Source organism: Cornus florida, unplaced genomic scaffold (genome assembly GCF_030987335.1).
Source record: "Cornus florida cultivar Cherokee Brave unplaced genomic scaffold, ASM3098733v1 CherokeeBrave_3.0.0_Hap2_Chr11, whole genome shotgun sequence".
Taxonomy (NCBI): domain Eukaryota; kingdom Viridiplantae; phylum Streptophyta; class Magnoliopsida; order Cornales; family Cornaceae; genus Cornus; species Cornus florida.
The window spans coordinates 99,617,993-99,640,945 of NW_026775581.1; the positions used below are offsets into that span (position 1 = coordinate 99,617,993).

The window sequence follows — 22,953 nt, forward strand, 5'->3', positions numbered from 1 at the left end:
GTCTTCGAATTTACTTTGTGATCAACTATAATCAATACAAAATAAATATAAGTAGCAATGATGCAAATATTAAAAATATAACCCTCTAACTGTTAATTACATAACTACCCAAAGTGTCAGTCTAAGGACCCCGAAGAATCCGCCGAACAAATCAAAGTAATTATTAATTAATAAAAGAGTCTATAATTTTCTCATGCTTAAGAGTCAAATGCTATGACGGTGATAGGGAGCAATTGCATACGATGGTTCTCGCAATATATCTCAACCTAACGCGGATCCAGTTCAAGTCTTAATTAATTATGAGTCTATCCATAATTACTGACTATGAACAATTTATAATTACTATTTATATATCATGCATTGATTGCCATCACATACATATATATAAATATTTCTCGTAATCACAGGGACACTATCAATTTCATAGTGAATCGAAACACAATACATTGAATTCACCAATTATATAAATCATAAATATTTCAGATATGTTAGGAACATATGTCACTATAATCCAGATAGGAATTTGCTATGCCAGGGCATATAAATCCCAACAGGAGAAACTTAATTGATTCTTCCTAGCTAGTTAATTTCTAAATTCAGATAGGAAAGACCAACCTGACATAGTCACCCCTTATTGAACCCAAATCTAGACGCCCCATTCTAGTTAGTGATACATTCTTTTCTGTTTCATACATAGAATTATTCAAAGGCCTCAACTCAAATGATGAGATGAATGGTGTTCCATAGCCTGTTTTTACAAGACAAACATTTATATAATCTGCAGTGGGAACATGTATGATCTCCCGAATCAAAGTAGAGAAGATATCATCCAGTAACACCGTAACCCAATAATCAACTCCAATGTATAGATCGAATTCTGGTGGTTGATCTTTACCATCATAGTTTCCGTAAAAGAATAACGCCCTTATCAAATATTTATTGCCTCTCCCTCCTTCAGGTCTCAGAGTGTAACAATTTCTGCTACCATTAGGAAAGCTTCTTACGTTAAACAATTGTTGTTCCAGTGCGTAGTCATACCTAACAGCAGAGGATATAGCCTTGCTTTCACCTGTGTCTACAAAACCTGCTTCTGAAGTGTAACGTATTCCTGTTGTCTTGTCTATGTAGTTGGAACCTTCAGGAGGAATTCCACAAGCTATACTAATGAAGCCTAAGAGGACAGAAACATTAGCCAAATGACTAAAATGCTAAATAAACTCAGCACTGTAACTAGTGTTGAGCCGAAATCAGCCCAAGCATAGTATCACACCATGCACGGGCAAGAATGGACAATTTTAGGACTCATTCTGACTGCAACTTAATTCATGTGGTACTCTCATATAATTATTTATTCAAAAATTTAAACCAGGAATCTAATACTTTGTGAGACACCAAGGCCCGAGTTCTCATCCACAAAGATTAATAATATGTTATACCTGACTCAAAACATTTTCTTTTCACAAGAAGAAAAGCTAAAAAATTCAATTAAGCAACTAAATAAAGATGGGCCCACATAATTAATGTAATCTACTAATTGGGTGTATTCAGTCATAAATCTATGATCACTGCCATCATATAATATGTATAATATATATATATATATATATATATATATATATATATAAGATTATATATCAACTCTAGCTTCAATAAAATTATAATAACAAAAATTTAAGGTACAGATGAAAGATTTAGTAATTAGAATTTAAATGAAAAAAAAGTCTCAAAGTAGGACTTATTAGTACTAAAAGAAACTTTTTAGGACTTATTTATCACGAGAAAAATATGGTACTGTTTGATAAAATTGAAAATTAAGTAGTCACAGTTTTAAAAGTTGATTTTTATGGGCTGAAGATTTTAAGTGGTAATCAAAAAATAAAGATTTTTTGATATCTTTTTGAATTTTCAGCGTTAAACATAGACTGAATTTTAAGAGCTTAAGTTTTAAGAGTTGAATTTTAAGCGCTGAAGTTCTTAAGTGGTAATTAAAAACCAAATATTTTTTGAAATATTTTTTAACTTTCAGCGTTCAGCATTTAGTGATAGGTAATATCTCTGTTACTTAAAATTTTACTGCATTTTAAGTGACGCTAACCGTTTTCATCGATATTCAAAGTGTATTATCTGACGCACTTAATTGGATAAGTGCTGAATACATTTAGAATTAAGCGCTGAATTGAGTAATCAAACAATTAAAACCCGCTCGACTTGTACATAAAACCCCCCTCGAATTGTAATTAGAAAAGCGTTGAATATCTATGTTTCTTAAAATATATCCTCTTTCAAATGGCGCTTACTGTTTTGTGCATTATAAAAAATTGGACAAAGTACATAAAACCCTCTTCGACTTGTAACATTTTTCAGTAAACCCCCATCTAATTCTTTACCAAGACTTGTAGTATTTTTCTAATAAATTCAACTTGTCTAATTTTTTACCAAAGAATCCTCTTTAACTATGTGAAGGGGTAAAAAAGTTGATATTTGAACCAAAATGCCCTTTTATTTAAATCTTAATTTTTTCAAACTTCAAAAATTCATATCTCACAAACCATACATCCAAATATTGTAAATAATATATGCACAGAAAGCTTATAAAACAAGGATTCCAGAACTATAAAATTTGTTTAACAAAACTTCATAACCAGAGAGAAATAAATAATCTAAAAATCTATTGCAACAATTTTATTTTATTTTATTTTTAAAGAATACTTGGGTTATTTGCAAGAAAAATTTCTGAATTATTCATTTTCATATAGAGCATAACATATAAAAAAATTAGCCCCAATAGAGACCGAATATTCATTTTGATTTTTTTTTATTTAAATGGTGAGGCTATAAAAGAATGAAAATACTTAGATGGAAAATATGATATCTCATACAATCGATCTATGTTGGGGTTAAATTTTTTATATATTCTGCTCCATATGTAAATGAATAATTCTAAAAATTTTCTTGCAAATATCTTTAGTATTTTATTTTTTAAAAATTAAATAAGATTGTTGGAGTAGATTTTTAGATTGTCTATTTCTCTCTAGTTATGAAGGTTTGTTGCACAAATCTTATATTTCTAGAATTCTTATTTCATAAACTTTCCATGCATATATTATTTATAATTCTTAAATGTACGGTTTGTGAGATATGAAATTTTGAAATTCAAAAAAATTAAGATTTAAATAAAAGTGCATTTTGGTCAAATATCAATTTTTTTTTTCCCCTCAGATAGTTGAGCGGGGTTCTTTGGTAAAAAATTAGATATGGGGGACTTATTGGAAATATGCTACAAGTCAAATGGGGTTCTTTGGTAAAATAATAGACAAGGGGATTTATTGAAAATGGCTACAAGTGGAGGGTCTTTTTTGTACTTTGCACTAAAAAATTAGATAATCGTTAATTTAATCCGTTGTGTTAAATGTTGAATTGAGTTATCAAACATCATCTAAGAATTATTGATAATTATCCAAATTTACAAAATGGCTAATAAAATTTACTCATCATCTAATGGATAGCATGGTTGTGAAGTCCTTAATGTGTCGAAAAATATTTGTAAATGCGAGTATTTATTGATTCAATGATTGAAGCTGTGTGTGTGTGTGTGAGAGAGAGAGAGAGAGAGAGGTCTATACCTGATGAATCTTGTGCGCGAACCAGCAGTGCAAAAGCTAAACAAGCAAACAAAAGAAAAGACAGTTCCATTGCTCTTCTTTGATTCTTTGCTGTTTAGAAATAGGAGATTCAGTGCAAAATAAAGGTGATAAGGTGGCAGCTTTATATAAACGTAGGTTCTCCAAAATAACATCATTTCATGCATTTATTTACGTGTACCTTTCAAAGACTCTGCCAGCTCCACCCTTAAGTCTCTTTTGTTGGCATTCTTGACCACCACACAGCGTGTCTCCAAGGGCTGGAGAAATTAGCCAGAAATTGACAGTTGATAATTTTTTTTCTACTGGATTGGAGGCCAGGTGTTTTAACTCTTTGAGTGAGACTGTCACTACCCGAATTTTCTAATAAAATCCTCAATTTATACAAATCCAAATATATCGAAATATACCCAAGATCATAAAAAAAAAAATACCCTCTTTTATACAAAGTTAATTTCCTCAAATATACAAAAAAATCTCCAAAATAAATAAAATAAATCCTGCAACGCCGATTCTTCATCCTAAGCCCGCATTTAGCAATCTCCGTTCATCTTCGGTACCTGAAACTGGAGGGTGGTGAGACTGAAAGTCCCAGTAAGAAAAACCATAACAAGAATTTCATAGAGATTTAATAAAATAGCTTTACAAAATATACATAGTCATGTAAGTATATAAACAAAATACATATGCATTTAATTAAAACCATTGAAGCAAAACCTCCTCATGCCATTCAAGGTATAGAGAACCCCACATTGAAAAAGATTAATCCTCCACTGAATCATCAAATCTTCAAGCTCTAAGACCTCCTCTGCAGACTCTCGGACCTCTGTCCTAAACTCTCTCTGTTTCTCTCAATTTTCTTATTTGCTTATCTGTATTCTTATGTAGCAGTGCACACAACACACACAATTAAATAGGCCAATGTAACTAGACCAAATGGGACCCTCCACCACTTTTCCTCCTTTTTCCACCAAATTTCGTAGATTGTTGCCACCATTCTCCATGTGACAAAACAAAACAAAACCCATTAAAAGTAACATTTCCATTTCATTCTTTGCTCCCTCTACTTTCTACTGGTTACACACACACACACACATATATATAGATATATAAATAACTACTACTACACCTCCACTGAAGTGAATTCAAAAATAATTATAAATAAAAATTAAAAAAAAAAATCTGGGTTATTACGATCTCCACCACTTAAAAAGAATTTCGTCCTCGAAATTCAGATCCAACAGTCTTCGTAAAGCCAAAAACACTAATAACCACAAAACCAATCCACAAATCCATATCCCAGGCGATGTGAGATACAGTGATATATAGGACGTTGTGGTAGCTACCAGTACTAGTCACCCGTCCACACACTCCGTAACCATTGTAGTAGCTAGCTGATGCGTCACCCGCCCACTAAAAAAAAAACAAATAATAACAAATCTGGGCTACCTGCCCAACCACACTAACCAACCATCCCAATAGCTGCCGGTGAATGCCATCCACCCACACATACCCGGCTACGAGTGGTAACTTACCAATGCTACACACTCGCCCACTCACACCCGTCTACATCATCACTATACTCACACTTCCGGCTGGGTACAGCTCTGATACCATTTTGACACGACCCAAATTTTCTAATAAAATTCTCAATTTATACAAATCTAAATATATCGAAATACACCTAGGATCATAAAAAAATACCCTCTTTTATACAAAGTCAATTTCCTCAAATATACAAAAAAATCTCCAAAATAAATAAAATAAATTCTGCAACGCCAACTCTTCATCCTAAGCCCGTATCTAGCAATCCCTGTTTATCTTCGATATCTGAAACTGGAGGGTGGTGAGATTGAAAGTCCCAGTAGGAAAAACCATAATAAGAATTTCATGAAGGTTTAATAAAACAGCTTCACAAATTATACATAGTCATGTGAGTATATAAACAAAATACATATGCATTTAATTAAAACATTTAATCAAAACCATTGAAGCAAAACCTCCCCATATCATTCAAGGTATAGAGAACCTTACACTGAAAAAGATTAATTCTCCACTGAATCATCAAATCTTCAAACTCCAAGACCTCCTCTACAGACTCTCGGACCTCTGTCCTAAACTCTCTCTGTTTTTCTCGGCTCACTCTTTCTGGCTTTTCTAATTTTCTTATTTGCTTCTCTGTATTCTTACGCAGCAGTGCACACAACACACACAATTAAATAGGCCAATCCACCTACTTACAATTTAGGACAGCTCATCTTGCAAAATCAAAATATCAAACATAATCATTATACTTTAGCAAACAAGAAGTCAGTCCACGTGAACAATTCAGGGTGAAAAAGCTTTTTACCCCAAAAAAAAAATCTTTTCGTGGGTCCCACCAATACTTACTACCATCATCACATTTCTCTCTCTCCTCCCACTTTTGGCCACCCGCTCCTCCTTTTCCTTTCTCTGTTATTTCCGCCACCTAACCCATCCTTATCTCACCCTTTTCCAATAAAAAATAAAGACATATATATATATATATATATATATATATATATATATCAACTATATATATATATATATAAGGGATTTTTACATATAAATGGAGTTATGGAGCCATATTTACTCATGGATGGAATTAAAGTCTTATATTTTCATAAAAATGAGTTTGACCTAAATGATGACATGGCACATGAAGTTTTACTGTTTAAAATTTTTGTTACCTAAAATGCCCTTCTCCTTATTCCAATGCATTTACCTTATCACCCTTGTTCAGAAAACATGGTACCTGGAGGCCAAAAAGTAGTACATTCAGTTCAAAAATGTGGTACCTTTAGAACAAAAGTGGTACCTTCGTAAAAGGGAATTGTTTTTGCAATTGAAAATGATATTGAACCCCACACCGCTAATTAAGTTGCACATTACATCCATAAATAGCTCCATTAGTGCCATGAATAACACAAATTATTCTTCAAGCTAGCTAAACGAGTGTTTAGAAAATATGGTACCTGAAGGCCAAAAAGTGGTATCTTCAATTCAAAAACGTGGTACCTTTAGAACAAAAGTGGTACCTTCGTAAAAGAAACTTATTTTTGTAATTGAAAATGGTATTAAACCCCACACCGTTAATTAAATTGCACATTAGATCCATAAACTGCTGTTGAAAAATTTATAAACCTTCTTATTAAATATAAGAGCCTAACATGCATGTATTTATTAAATAGAACAACCAAAATCCATTACTTTTCATTAAATCAAAACCATCAAGTGAAGTACCATGTCTACAAAATACTTTAAGTCACCACGAATGTCAAAAAAGTTATGATCCATCCAATCTAATAAAGTCAACAAAAAATAAAAAACTAAATCACTAAATTTAAAGAAAGCAATCATCTTTTGCAAAATAAGAACACAATTATTAAGTTTGAACATTTATTAGCCCCTACTCGTCCATACAAAGTCTTGATTGCAATATTAGCCCCCACTCATCCATATAAAGTCTTGATGGCAAGAATCGATACTCCAATCACACTGTCAAAAAAAAAAAAAAAAAAAAAAAAAAAAAAAAAAGGTTACTGCATTTAATTGTATCACATTAACGAAAAAATTAACCAACCTTAAAGAAGTAAGCGAAACGGAAAAAGTGAAGGAGAGGAACTGAAAACGTGGACAAATTTTCAAATTCTTAAACAAAATGAAAAAATATAATTAAATGCATAAGATGAGGCATTCCAGAATTTCTAAACTGGGGCATTCCAAAATTTCAATAACACATCAGTATAATTATAATTGTATGCAAAGAAAAATATAATTCTAGACTGGGGTATTCTAGAATCTCAATAACACATTAATTTCTTTAAGTTATAACGTATAAGATGTATGTTTGAATTCATGATAATTATTCTATTCTTATCATACAATTAATATATATATATATATATATATATATATATATATATATAAGTAGCATCCTACAATTAATTAGGACCCAGATCTATATCAAAATTCTAAATGGTCTTCATGTATAAGAGGTCTAGAGACCAAATTATCTCCCTATTATCATTGAAAAATTCTAAAGATTTAATTATGACCCAGATCCATATCAAACATGATCTTTGGATACCATAATTTTTTTAACAATTGCGTTATTGAAATAGTTATTCAAAAGTCCCAAACAGCCTTACCGATTAAAATGGTGCGAAAAAAAAAAATCTACCATACCAACTATGTAGATGTAGTATATGATAATTAAGAAATATTTGTGTTATTTATGGCGCTAATGAAGCTGTTTATGGATCTAATGTACAACTTAATTAGCGGTGTGGGGTTTAATATCATTTTCAATTGCAAAAATAAGTTCCTTTTACGAAGATACCACTTTTGTTTTAAAGGTACCACGTTTTGAACTGAAGTTACCACTTTTTGTCCTCCAGGTACTATGTTTTCTAAATACTCGCTTAGCTAGCTTGGAGAATATTTTGTGTTATTCATGGTGCTAATGGAGCTGTTTATGGATGTAATGTGCAACTTAATTAGCGGTGTGGGATTTAATGCCATTTTCAATTGCAAAAATAAGTCCCTTTTACGAAGGTACCACTTTTGTTCTAACGGTACCACATTTTTGAATTGAAGGTACTACTTTTTGGCCTCCAGGTACCATATTTTCTAAACAAGGGCAATAAGGTAAATGCATTGGAATAGGAAGAAGGGCATTTTAGGCAACAAAAATTTTAAACAGTAAAACTTCATGTGCCATGTCATCATTTAGGTCAAACTCATTTTTGTGAAAATATAAGACTTTGACTTCATCGATGAGTAAATATACCTCCTTAACTCCATTTATATGTAAAAATCCCTATATATAAGGTAACTGGACCAAATGGGACCCTCCACCACTTTTCCTCCTCCTTTTTTCCACCAAATTTGGTAGATTGCTGCCACCATTCTCCATGTGACAAACCAGCATTCTCCGTGTGACAAAACTAAACAAAACCCATTAAAAGTAACATTTCCATTTCATTCTTTGCTCCCTCCACTTTCTACTGGGCACACACACACACATATATATATAAACTATAAAAAAAAATAACTACTACTACACCTCCACTGAACTGAATTCAAAAATAATTATAAATTAAAATCTTAAAAAAAATCTTGGTTATCACAGAGAGAACTCCTATTACACACTAATTTTTACTTCTTAACAAACCTTTTGGTTAACTCAAATCAGTCTTGTTTATATATGTGGCTATTTTTTTTGAAAATATGCAAGAAAAGTTCAACATGAATTGTCCCATAAGATTCGTATCGTTTATTTGTTGAGGTCCTACAACTCATCAGTTAAATTAGAGTCTTGGTTATTTAGGAGGAAAAAGTCCTACCCAATGGAATGCTCCTAGCTAAAAGTTCTATTTTCTTATATTATTAAAAAATTTATTTCCTTATATATTAAACCCCAATCAATAGTAAGATTTGCGCAATATTCGGTGGGTAAATTCTTGAGGCCTCGCTTTTGAATTGCACTCCTGACTTGAATGGTGCATGTATTGTGGGGCGATACACGTGCTTTAATAATTAAAGAAAAAAAAATTCAATAGTAAGATTTAATAGTGGGGCTAAAGAATTAATTTATTCTAAAAGCAATTTGTGGATAAAATGATTGATTAAAGGCTAAATATTTTTAGGAACTGCAACTATTTTGGCTAAAATCTAAATATTGTAATTTTTGTATAAGATCGTACAGTAGTGTTTGATGCGTTGGAGGATGACCTGAAGTTCGATCACATAGAATTAATGTGGTTTTGGAAGGGTTTAAAGAAGTGTTTGTGGTGATAGATGTGTGCAAGGGGAAGGGATGCTTTAAGGGGATGGAAGGGTGGTTCTTGGTGGACATTCCGTGGGTGGCATCATGTCTTTCTGGTGTGACCAGAGTTACTGAGCTTAATTATGGTAGAGATGAAGTTAGGGTTAAGAAGTAGAAATGGGTGTGAGAAGATGGTGATGTCATGGGTTGGACATATGCAAGCATGGATGATGGTCTTAGATACTTGCAGCATTTGTTTTTTTTTTTTAATTACTGTACATAACTATTGTATCTCAGAATTTGTTGTGCAGTGCTTGAGACACCTATTGGCTCATTCTGTTGCTTTTGAGTTCGGATTGCTTGGTTCTTCTATTCTTTTATTTGAGACTTATTTGATGCAGAATTGTTGTTTATATTCATTCAAATACTAGTTATTAGTTTTTAATACGTTATATATTTTATTTCAGGTTGCTAGTAGGGAATGGTGATTTTTAGAGGATAGATATGGAGTCTTTTTTTTTTTTTTTTTTAACAATTTGACAAGACATTAAAAATTATTTTATTTCCCTTGTTATATATTGAGACACAGCTACACTAATAAATGCATTGTAATTTTTTTTCTTCTTCTTGAATTTGTTGTGAATTGAGTTTATTTGGTTAGTAAATTTGGTTTATGAATGGATTGACCTTGATTATAGTTAAGAACTTGAATTTTTGTTAAATTTGTTTCATTTAAATATATTGTTATAATCTTCATAAAAAAAATAAAAAATAAAAAGTGTCATTTTTTGCAACATTTATATTTGATGCCATATATTTTTCATATGTGGGAGTTGATACAATTACTGCCATACATATTGCTATGGTAGCAAATTTTTTTTTTTTGGTACTTCTAACAACAAATAAAATTACTGTTAGAGACATAAATTTATTTTTTATTTAAAATCTCAAATTATATCGAGTCACAGTGACAACGCATGTAATCCACTTGGATACAAATGGTGCCACTTGGATCTCTCATAAGAGCATGGATGCTCAAGATGGACTGAATATCAGGGTTCATTGACATATTATAACACTTATTCTAAGTATCTCAACGGTTGTTTTTTTTTTTTTTTCTAAATATCTATTTTAGATGTTCCATCTAATTGCAAAGGGGACTTGTTCTCGTTTTATCTTTGAGTAAATGCCTTGGAAAACAAAGGACTGAAAAGATGCTGAAGTATCCAACACCGTTGGCTGCTTCAAAGTCCCAGTTTGATGGTCTGGATGCTTGGATTTCATTTTCGGCCCTCTATTTTTGAATCACCAATTATTTTCCATGTTACTTCTCTTTTTTTGAAAATGGCATTCTTGTCATTTTCAACATATCTTCTGGATTGCTAAGTTGAAAATGACATTCTTGGATTTCTTGTCATTTTCAACTTTTTTTGAAAATGGCATTCTTGGATTTCACTTTCGGCCCTCTGTTTTTGAATCACCAATTATTTTCCTCTGTTTTTGAAAATGGCATTCTTGTCATTTTCAACTTATCTTCTCGATTGCTAAGTTGGTCATTGTGGTAGGGATTTAGCTGCTTTCGTATTAAATTAAGGACGCTAAAATCAACTCTTTTGGGTCCATATAAAGACTTTGGCGCGTTAGAAATTATTGAATTTCCAGGTATCATTAAGAGAGTTGAGACTTAAGAGCGGGCTTCTAGAGTCCTGGGAGACTTCCGTTAGTCAAGTCCTCTCTTTCTCGAGCATTCAAAGATATTGGTCCTGTTATGTGTTGTGCTGCCAGAAAAGTTTATTGATCAGGTCAGCATCCAAAAACGTAAATAAAAAAATTTAAAAGTATCGCTGTCAAATACAAATTACCTAACATTGATTTTTTTTTTGAGGTGTTCGACTCTCCAGATGCAAAGGTACACTTGAATTTTCTGATTCTGTCCATGACGAGTTATCTCTGTCGCCAAGCAGTCCCTTAATTCCATCACCAAAAATTCATGTTTGGTCTTTGGGTGGGAATTGTTGGATACGCAAGACATTGCTAATTCTATAGCTTTCCAAACAGAATTAACATCGAAATCTCCCTGCAATCTAGGATCGACAATACTTTTGATATCCCCATTTGCAAGCTTAGAACTAACCCATTGGATTATGTGAATATTGCCATGGGCTTCTGATTTTGGTGGCCGACTTATAATAATCTCCATGAGAACATTCCTGAAGCTATAAACATCACTTTTATCATTCAACCTATTTGATGTGCAATACCTGTAACTCAACACATTCAAAACATTTATATAAAATCTATCACCATATACTAACAAAAATAACGCTTTCTAATTTGAACCCATTGTTTAGTCGGCGATCAATTTTTTTCTAAGAATGTGATCAAAATTATTGAAGAAAATGTTTTCAAAAAGACTATTAATTGGTATGCTGTTAAAAAAAAAAAAAAAAAAAAAAAAAAAAAAAACTCGCTTTGGATGAATTATTGAAACTTATGAGCCACGACTATAGTTCATGACAATTCTTGTGCCTAGCTAAAAATATCTCTAATCAATAAAAGTCCAGTTTTTTATATAATCAAGAGCTAGTTTTGAGAAATCAACTACAAGTAAAGATAAATTGTACTTAAAATGAAAAAACTTACTCGGGGTCAAGGTAGCCAGGAGTGCCAGCAACACTTGTTGACATATGAGTACCACCTTCAGTTGGAAAAACTCTGGCCGGACAAACCAAAATCAGAAAGCTTGGCTTGGAATTTTTCATTCAATAAGATATTGGTAGTCTTTATATCTCTCTGGATTATTGGTGGCTTACAACCATGATGCAGATACTCCAGCCCTTCAATTGAAAGTCCACATAAGTAATGGTTTTGCAATTATAACTAAAATAAAAATATGTGAAGTTGAGACAAAAAAAAAAAAAAAATGTACTTCAATCTTCTTACTAACCTTGTGCTGCATCAGTGGCTATTCGAAGCCTCTCTTCCCAATTCAAAAAAGTTGAATTTCTATCTGCAACAATGAAATATATATCAATTTAAAGAGGAAGTTCAACACAAGAAAATTGTCCAATGACATTTCGAAGGAGAAAATTTTATAGTTCTTGTAAAAGATTTGGTATCAGAAGGATGCATAGTTCTATTGTGGGTGCCTGCATGTTTATTTGAACTTTCGGGGAAAAAAAAAAAAAACGTAAATAAATAGACATGTATACCTATGAGATGCCTTCTTAAGTTTCCATTAACCATGTACGCATGGATGATTCCGATGTTGGTGCCTTCTTTGCAGTAGCCAACAAGTGAAGTTAAGTTCTTATGACGAACACAACTAAGAAGGTCAGCCTGCAATAGAAAGCCACATTTAGTTCAACATAAACATTGATGAGCTCAAAAAAATTTAGTTGGCATTTCTTGCTACAAATATTCATTTTTCTGTGAGTTTATTTATTTATTTTATTTCACACAAAGGTACTTCAGTGGATATCATCCTCCAAGGGTGATGGTTTAGAAAGGTAGTGTTGGATTTATGCAAGTTACCTCAGCTTGGAATTCTTTGTGCCCTTGAACTGAGGACGGAGACAACATCTTTACAGCAGCCTGAGAGTTACCTAAGTAGCCATGGTAAACTGTTCCAAATCCTCCTTTTCCAATAACCCTCTCGAAATTATTGGTAATACTAAAAACCTCCGAGTATGTTAATGGTCTATTCGTCACCTCAAAGGACCTATCTTCAAGGTTTATTTCTGCATCCAATTGAGCAGTTTCTTATCACAAAAATTTGGATATTATGTTCTAAGACTAGTAAATGTTTAACTATAAGGATAATGATTCTCATACCTCGTTTTCTTCTTTTAATGATCCACAAAGTAGCCATTATTGCAGTTATTAGTAGCAAACACGGTGCAGCAGCAGATGCGACCACTCGAACAACCATGCTCTTTTTTTTTTTTTTTTTTTTTTTCTTTTTTCTTTTTGCATGGAATAGGCTGACATGGATTTGTGTTTTCACCTTCAATTCCTTCGATACTATTTATGATGAAAAATGTTAAAAACAGAAAATTGTTCAAATATTCATTTTACAAAATTTCGCTCAACCAATAATGATTGAGAAAAATAAAACAACTTACTCAAAAAGCAATAAAAATAAATAAGAACAATGTATAGATAAGCGTAGAATTGCTTGATTTTTTTATTGGAGGTCTGGCCGCTATTTATACACCAAAGAGTGGTCGAATTATGGTAGGACTTGCATTGCTTGTCCTCTAATTCTTTCCAAATAGATATTCTTTGCAATTAGAGTTCCTTCCTTTGTATAAGTTTCCTTGTACAGCAATTTCCTTCTTTGTTGAATCCTTTATCGCATTCGGGCCGTACATAGTCTGGTCCATGTGATTTTGATAATGGGCTGGACCTCTTGTTTCAGGCTTGAATGATGTTATAGAAATCAATTAGCTGTGATCTTGGGCTAGTGTCTACGATTTTGGGCGGTCAATGAGCTTGGACTGGGCTTTGAGCAAGATGGGCCCCTGACATTTGTGATGGATATTTATATTGTGATGATGTGTACAATTCTCATTGGAGGGAGATTTTTCCCTCCACACTTTGCCCCCAATTCCCTCTTTAATTGGATTACGGCTCCTATTAAAAAGGGAATTGAAGTTGTACGATTGTCTATTTTGCCAAAAGACGGTTCAAAGATTGCCCATTGCCATTCTGCCTTAAGAGATTCTGTAAGAGTTACCTCTGCTCTCATTGTATTTCTTGTGTTCTTCATTCCGTCGTCTCACCAGGTTAGTTCTTCATCCTCTTCTCTTAATTTCTCTTCCCATTTTACTTACATTGCTATTATCTAATGATGTAGGGCCTGTATCACACCATGGCTCTTTGTGCCACGGCTGAGGCTCAGTCTCTCTCTATCAAGAAGTTGGAGAAAGACCTTACCAATGCTGAAAAGAAGGCCTCCAATGCTGCTCTAAACATGAAGATAGCTTCGGATGTTAGGGATGTTTACAAAAAACAGCTGGCTACATCTGAAGCTAAGGTCGGGACTCTGGAAGCTGAAGTCCAGCGATTGACCGATGTTATCAACACCTGTATCACTGTTGGGAGACAAATGCAAGGACGCTACTCTTCGTTTGTGCGCCTATCCAGTGCAAAAGCATACCGGTCCAGCTTCAATCAAGGCTCAGGCCCAAAAACGATGGATCCTGATACCTTTGATGCAAACATGGGGGTGTCCTTCCCTTATGATGAGGGTCCGAAGGCTCAGGAGGCTGAAGTGCTTTTTGCTGAAATGATGAAGGCTCATGCAGAAGATCCTCCAAGCTCATCAACTCTTGCAGCTCCTGGTCCTTCAATCCCTCCATCCTCAAGTCCCACTATAGTGGTTGCTTTTGATTCTGCTCCTTTCGATCCGAAGAGGAAGTAGAATCGTGTAATTTATTTTCATTAACAATATTTTTGGGATAATATAACTTTTTTTAGGCCTTGATGCCTTAATTTTATCTTTACTGAATATTCATGAATGCTTCCAATCTTGTGTATACTTTGCTGACTGGTAATGTTTTAAGAGTTGTACCCTGTCTGAGGGTTCCTCGTTTGTTGTAGTCCGAAGCAAAAGTGAATAAGATGTGAAGAAGAAATCCCCTTTGACAGTTTACCTGATATCTGACGATTACTGTTTCCTCTAGTGATTTAACCGTCAAGGGAACCTTGCTTGCCATGGATTTGTATGGAGTAGATATGTATATACTCTTTGTTTCTTATATGTTTTCAATGTGGGACAAATTTATAATGGTACTTACATTATTGGGCCCAATGTGGGGCTTATAAGTGTGATATCCACGACATATTTGTCCTAAACACTTATGGTTCATGGCGAATAGTTACTCAGCGCTAAGCCCAAGAGGAATTATTCTGTACCGGACTTGTAAGGTCCAAAACACGCTTGTTCCTCGGCGTTGAACCTGAGAGGAAAAATGTTCTGAGCCGGACACGGGTCCTAGGTGAAGTGTTCCTCGGCACTGGGCCTTAGAGGAAATTTTGAGGTACTCGGACTCTTGAGGTCTGAAGGCGAATGTTTATTCCTTGGCAGCTCTTTGTACCTTAGAGGAATTTTGTGATACCTTCGGATTTTTGAGATCCGAGGTATGTGTTTGATTGGTATGCTCAGACTCCTGAGGTCTAGAGTGTGTGCCTCCTCGGCCTCTATATGTGCCTTGGAGGATTCTTATTGATGCCTTTGAATTCTCAACTTTCAGAATATGTGCTGCATTCATACCATCATGATCCGAGGAATTTGAAAACGATAAGCTCAAGAAAGAAGGTCCCTCGATATGTAGGTTTCTGATTGAACGATTTCACTTGAAGACCTATTTATCAAAGGGCATTTTTCTTGGCGATCGATAATTATGGGATTACACTATATATTGAACTCACGTTTTTCTTTGATATAGGACAAAACTTTTAATGGGTTGTACACTATTAGGCCAAGTATATGGGCTTGTGAATGTGACAACCATAAATAATATTTGCCCCTATTCGGGTTCAAACCTATTGACGTAACTTCAGACTTTTAGCGTCTGAGGTGGTAAGTTCCTCGACCATGAGTCTGAGAGGAATTATAATGTACCCGACTCTTGAGGTCAGAGGGCATGTAGTTCCTTGGCCATGAGCCTGGAAGGAACTGCATTGTACCAGACTCTTGAGGTCCGAGGTAGTAAGTTCCTCAGCTATGAGCCTGAGAGGAACTGTAATGTATCAAACTCTCGAAGTCCGAGGTATGTAGTTCCTCGACCATGAGTCTGAGAGGAATTGTAATGTACCGAACTCTTGAGGTCCGAGGGCATGTAGTTACTTGGCTATGAGCCTGAAAGTAACTGCATTGTACCGGACTCTTGAGGTCTGAAGTAGTAAGTTCCTTAGCTATGAGCCTGAGAAGAACTGTAATGTATCGGACTCTCGAAGTCCGAGGTATGTTATTCCTTGGCTATGAGTATGAGAGGAACTGTATTGTATCGGACTCTTAAGGTCCGAGATAGTAAGTTCCTCGGCCATGAGCCTGAGAGGAACTGTAATGTATCGAACTCTTGAGGTCCGAGGTAGTAAGTTCCTCAGCTATGAGCCTTAGAGGAACTGTAATGTATCGGACTCTCGAAGTCCGAGGTATGTAGTTCCTCGGCTATGAGCCTGAGAGGAACTGTATTGTACCGGAGTCTTGAGGTCTGAGGTAATAAGTTCCTCGGCTATAAGCCTGAGAGGAACTGTAATGTATCGGACTCTTGTGGTCAGAGGTAGTAAGTTGCTTGGCCATGAGCCTGAGAGAAGCTGTAATGTATCGGACTCTCGAAGTCCGAGGTATGTAGTTCCTCGGCTATGAGCCTAAGAGAAATTGTATTGTACTGGACTCTTGAGGTCCGAGGTATGTAGTTCCTCGGCTATGAGCCTAAGAGGAACTATATTTAGGCCAGATAGTCTGGGCTTAAAAAAGAGAGAATATATTTTCTTTTATTAATATCTCTTTAGGGCTACTTATATTGCCCCCATTATGGAAGGTATTGCCCCCATAAAGGAAAAAAAAAATATGTCTTGTTTGATAACGGCGATGTAGATAATTTTCATGTGATTATACGCATCGGCACTCTTTGTGCTTTGAAGGAATTTACATGAAAATTTAACCTTCGACGTATTTGAGTTCGAGGTAATTTTTATGTAATTTTATTCATCGGCATTGTTTTATACCTTTGAGAATTTAACCTTCGACTTATTCGAGGTAATTTTCATGAAATTTTATTCCTCGTTGCAGCTCGTTATGCGTTAGAGGAATTTTAAAGTCCTTGGACTCTTGAGGTCCGAAGATGAATTTTATTCCTCTTTGCAGCTTGTTATGCATTAGAGGAATTTTGAAATCTGAGGACTCTTGAGGTCCGAAGATGAATTTTATTCCTCGGCAGCTCTGTGTGCCTTAGAGGAAGTTTGAAATATACGGACTCTTAAGGTCCGAAGATGAATTTTATTCCTCAGCAGCTCTGTGTGCCTTAGAGGAAGTTTGAAATATGCGGACTCGGCAGTTCTGTGTGCCTTAGAGAAAATTTGAAGTCCTCGGACTCTTGAGGTCCGAAGATGAATTTTCATCCTCGGCAGCTTATTGTGCCTTAGAGGAAGTTTGAAATATGCGGACTCTTGAGGTCCAAAGATGAATTTTATTCCTCGGCAGCTCTGTGTACCTTAAAGGAAATTTGAAGTCCTCGGACTCTTGAGGTCCGAAGATGAATTTTCTTCCTCGGCAGCTCGTTGTGCCTTAGAGGAAATTTGAAATATTAGGACTCTTGACGTCCGAAGATGAATTTTATTCCTCGACAGCTTTGTGTGCCTTAGAGAAAATTTGAAGTCCTTAGACTCTTGAGGTCCGAAGATAAATTTTCTTCCTCGGCAGCTCGTTGTGCCTTAGAGGAAATTTGAAGTCCTCGGACTCTTAAGGTCCGAAGATGAATTTTCTTCCTCGGTAGCTCGTTGTGCCTTAGAGGAAATTTGAAGTCCTCGGACTCTTGAGGTTCGAAGATGAATTTTCTTTCTCGGCAGCTCTTTGTGCCTTAGAGGAAACTTGAAGTCCTCGGACTCTTGAGGTCCGAAGATAAATTTTCTTCTCGGCAACTCGTTGTGCCTTAGAAGAAATTTTACTTTTTGATACCTTCGGACTCTTGAGGTCCAAGGCTACTTTTCAGTGTTCGGCTTGCCCCCATTTTTTTTTTTTTTTGGGTTTTTCCCGACGTTCTGACACCACATATAGCATAGCTGCATAGTTGGGCTATTTGCCACTTCACTTGGGGATCAGTCTTTCTTGCAATGCAAATAAACCAAACCCAAATATTATTAATCAATATACGAACAAGGAGCAAATATGAAGTTATTTGTAAACAAAGTTATCAGAAGCATGTAAAATAATTACATGTAGCATATAACAACTGATTGAAGGAAATAAAGAATTTTTAAGAAATTTTTACATATCACAATTGAATTTTTAATAAGAAATTCTAATTAGTAGCAAGTACATTGAAATTACTCAATGTATGTAATATTTTAGGACTTCAAGTAATAGACCAACTAGCACAGCTCATGCATTCAACAATGCCTTTGGCTTCAAATCTTTTATTCAAGTATAAATTTCAGAAGTCAATGTAGAGGGTCAAACGCCTTTTAGTTGAGTATTGACGAAGTAGTGTATCCCTCTGAAGAGTCTGAACCAACAATATCAGGTGTTGTGGTTCTAAGGTTCTGATCAATATCAACCTTCAGTGAACAACTAATGGATATAATCTTAAAGTCTGATCAAAGTCAATCGTGAGCAAAACAGCTAGTGGATATGACTGAAATTACAATGCTAAAAATCCTCAATGAGGAAAGAGGGGATGAATTCATAGATCTATTATAACATTGACAGTCACACACACACATATGTATATATATATGAGGAGAGATGCAAATTAAGTGTGAATAAAAGTGATTACTGATCACAACCGAAGAAGGAGAGACTAAAGAATCTGAGTGTTGACGGTGATAGAAGCTTACGGTGGCCTCTCATTTATATTTTTACACAATAGAGTGTGCTGAATAAACAATTTGGTTCAAACTGAGTCATAAATCTTTATGTATAATGAACGTCTACATGAATAACAACATGAATAACGAAATACGATTGCATCATGTGTAAATATATATATATATATATATATATATATATATATATATTGAAATACGAATTTACTTTTCAATAAAGATTTTTAGCATGGAAAGCTTAACCCTAACTGTAAAAAATCAAAGTTGGGAAACTTATCTGATTAGAGAGATTCGCGTTTGAAAAGGCCTAGGATGTTTAAAATGCCCAGCCGATGAGTTTGCTGAAGTTTGTGGCTTTGAGCAGCAACCCATCTTTAAAAATTTTTTGAAAGCCTTTATTTCGCCATTAGCCTTGAAAAATAGAACGCTGGGAAGAACTTTGCCGACCTAAGAGACTGATTTCTTCAGGTTCTTGGAAGACAAAGTTTTGAATGCTCCAAAATGAGTCCCCAATCCAAATTGGCAATATAATTTTTTTTTTCCCAGAACTGGGTTACCACAGAACCAATTCTCAAATAAGGTTACAAAGCAGGTTTAGTCCAAAACTGGTATAGCTTTGCACTTGCAGCCAAACAGTGGCTATTAGGTTTTATATATATATATATATATATATATATATATATAACTGGTGCAATGTAGCAATCAACAGAGGAGGCGAGCAAGGAGAAACTCGGATGTGGTGGACGGCGGGCTGTTCCGCCTGTGGGGGATGGCTCGGCGAGGATGAAGATGGCCAGCGAGCTCGCGGCAGAGATGGATGGCTGGTGAGATGAAAACCCCAGACGAGATAGATCCGCGAGCTTGGTGAGGACTTGCAGCTGCAATGATGGAGGTAGCGGTGCAAAATGTAGACGGGTGGTTCGGCTGGGATGAGCTGGAATGTTATAATAGAGTGGTGGCAGTTGTCATGACATGTAAGTGCCGAGGTCAACCATGTCCTCGCGTCCTCAATTCTGGATGGCGACAGTAATTTCTCACCGTCGTTCACCGCCATTAATGATATGGAATCGTTGAGGATATCGAAAGCGTCTTCAAACACGCTCTAACAAACAATCAACACTTTCTTGGCTCATTCGTTGCTAATTTTGGAGATCAATGTATCAAGCAACGACGACACCTTCACTAGCTCGTTGAGAACCATATGCAGAGACAACTTGAAGATCTCTTTCTGGTCGGTGGTGGCCTCCTCTGCTATCAATGCTCTTGAAGTAAGAATCTGGGTACTGGGTCACATTACGCACTACCCTGACAGACGTAGAAGGTGTCATCGGAGAAGTAGAGACTCCATCAGAATCAGAGTTGGACTTCTTAATACCAACGACGACACCGGCGATGACAGCCAATAGAAAGACCACGGCGACTACGAGGTAGATGACACGATTGCTGGTCTTTCACCGAAATACTTGGTCGTCGTTGACCTTGCCATAGGTTTCAATGGACTTGATTGAGTCCAAGAGAGAAGAATGCGATTTGTGCAGAGATAAAGAGAAAGAAGATGGATGTGAACTCTCAGCGGTACACCGAAGGGCTTGGCCGATGAGAAGGACGGCGATGAGCAGCAGCTGTGGATGGGCTTGATGGCATCCGGCTCGAATGGATTTTGTTCCACCTTTTAGAGCTTAAATCAGAGATTGATTAATGATATTTGTAAAAACAATGATGCTGTGATTCACTTTTTTTGTCCAGAAATCTACTAAAATTAAGGCTAAAAATGTTGACAAAAACTTCGAGTTGTCTATTGTGACATTAGACTCATCACAGTTGAATGACCCAATAGTTAATGAAGTGAATAGAGGAATTGAGAGTGAGTCTGAGACTAACAACAATTTTGTTGTATCTAGAAAAGCCTCCTGATACAAATTTTTGGATAAAACGTGTGGTTGTTAATCCAAAAATCGAAATACCTTTGGCTAATTGGGATTTGATTAATCCAACCTCTAAAGGGTTAGATAGATTGAACTATCCAATCAGGCCCTCCCGAGGGTACATGAGGAGCATATATAATGCTAGATGCATCAATAATGATATATATATGTATAATATGTATTTAATTTTTAATAAAGATTTAACTATAAAAATCAAGTTGAGACTTGGCATGGGAAACTTATCTGATTAGAAACGCATCACCAATGGGTGTTAAGCTGTGATTAAAATGCGTTGACCGGATCTATATCCTTTGGTAGATCCTTCGGCTGTGTGAGGAACACGGTGCGTTGGGTTGTCTGAAAATCCTTTTGGACGTCTGCGCTTGTTATACAGAGAAAGATTTGGTCGTGTATGGAACACGAGCTTCGGATGTTTGAAAAGGGTTGAATTCAAATCCATACTCTCCTTCGACTTCGTCATGTTTTTTACTTGGAAATTTTAATTTCAAGTCACGTTGCTGGAATTGGGACTTGGAGTGACTTTTATGTTTTCTCCGATTCCTACAGTCACGTTTTTTACTTGGAAATTTTAATTTCAAGTTTTCTCCGATTCCTACAGACGGCGCCAAAGTGTAGGTGCAAAATTTCGTTCAACCAATAATGATTGAGAAAAATAAAACAACTCACTCAAAAAGCAATAAAAATAAATAAGAACAGTGTATAGAGAAGCGTGGAATTGCTTGATCTTTTTATTGGAGGTTTGGGCCTCTATTTATACACAAAAGAGTGGTCGAATTATGGTAGGACTTGCATTGCTTGTCCTCTAATTCTTTCCAAATAAATATTCTTTACAATTAGAGTTCCTTCCTTTGTATAAGTTTCCTTGTACAACAATTTCCTTCTTTGTTAAATCCTTTATCACATTCGGGCAGTACATAGTCTGGTCTATGTGATTTTGATAATGGGCTGGACCTCTTGTTTCGGGCTTCAACCATGCTATAGAAATCAATTAGCTGTGATCTTGGGCTAGTGTCTACAATTTTGGGCTGTCAATGAGTTTGGACTGGGCTTTGAGCAAGATGGGCCCATGACATTTATGATGGATATTTATATTATGATGATGTGTACAATTCTCATTGGAGGGAGATTTTTCCCTCCATATTACTGTATTTATAACTGAGTAAAAAGGATCCAACTTTGGAGAATAATCTTTTGGAGTTCTAAAAAAAAAAGACATTTGCCGTTTGAGTTCTTGGAAACTTTTTTCAGAGGATCAAACCAAACAAATTCTTAATAATTAACTTTGCCTCTGAATACAAATTAACAATTTACCATGTTCTATTCTCATAGACCTATATATGGTATATGGAGGAAAAAATAAAATATGAATTTTTATTTTGAATAGCAGTTTGTTGGCTTAATAATTAACTTTGCCTCTGAATACAAATTAACAATTTGGAAATTAATGTTGGTGATTCAGGTTGATAAATTTTGAGAAAAGAGAGAACCTCAATGACAGTGATCCATTCTTCGACCTTGCAACCAGATCTGTTGGAAGTGAACCCGTGAAGTTGTTTCTCTTTAAGTTTCTGCAGAAGAAAAGTGAACATGATCCATTGATCCCCCTTTTTTTTTTTTTTACATGCCAACAGACTTGCAATCTAAGTAACTTACAGGACTTTCAAGAAAGCCAATTGAGGGAGAAAATTAGGCACCTCTCCAGTTAAGTTATTGTTTGACAAATCCCTGAAAGAAGCAAAAATATAACTTGGATTATCTTTAATTATGAGAAAACAAAAAGAAAAACACTTTAATTTATTATTTCTATAACCAAATAAATAAAAGTTCATTTATTTATTAACAAGTCAACATGTTAACTAATATTTGCTAGAAGAGACTGACATACTTACAAAGATTGTATCATCGTGAGATTGGATATGTAAGGAGCTATCTCCCCTGTCAATCCACTTTAGGACCAGTTCCTAATTCTAAGTTGAATAATTTAATCAAGAAATGATTAGTGATAAAATCAAGAAAAGAAACT

At 35.1% G+C, this 22,953-nt stretch overlaps 1 protein-coding gene, 1 long non-coding RNA gene and 1 pseudogene across 2 annotated transcripts; all 3 read right to left on the reverse strand.

The window, feature by feature from the left end:
- Positions 1-400: 400 nt before the first annotated feature.
- On the reverse strand, positions 401-1,306 carry LOC132281658 (probable LRR receptor-like serine/threonine-protein kinase At4g29180). The gene is made up of 2 exons (XM_059783340.1): positions 1,271-1,306; positions 401-1,208 (listed from the first exon to the last, which is right to left on the reverse strand). The coding sequence occupies exons 1-2, from the start codon at positions 1,304-1,306 to the stop codon at positions 597-599; spliced, it is 648 nt and encodes a 215-aa protein (XP_059639323.1). The 3' UTR covers positions 401-596.
- Positions 1,307-1,639: 333 nt separating this feature from the next.
- Positions 1,640-6,103, reverse strand: LOC132287037 (uncharacterized). Its single transcript, XR_009472916.1, has 3 exons — positions 5,676-6,103; positions 3,823-4,207; positions 1,640-3,713 (listed from the first exon to the last, which is right to left on the reverse strand). It is a non-coding gene; the product is annotated as an uncharacterized LOC132287037 (long non-coding RNA).
- A 5,187-nt stretch (positions 6,104-11,290) lies between these two features.
- The window catches only part of LOC132281659 (LRR receptor-like serine/threonine-protein kinase IOS1), a 35,375-nt pseudogene continuing 23,712 nt past the window's right edge, over positions 11,291-22,953 (reverse strand).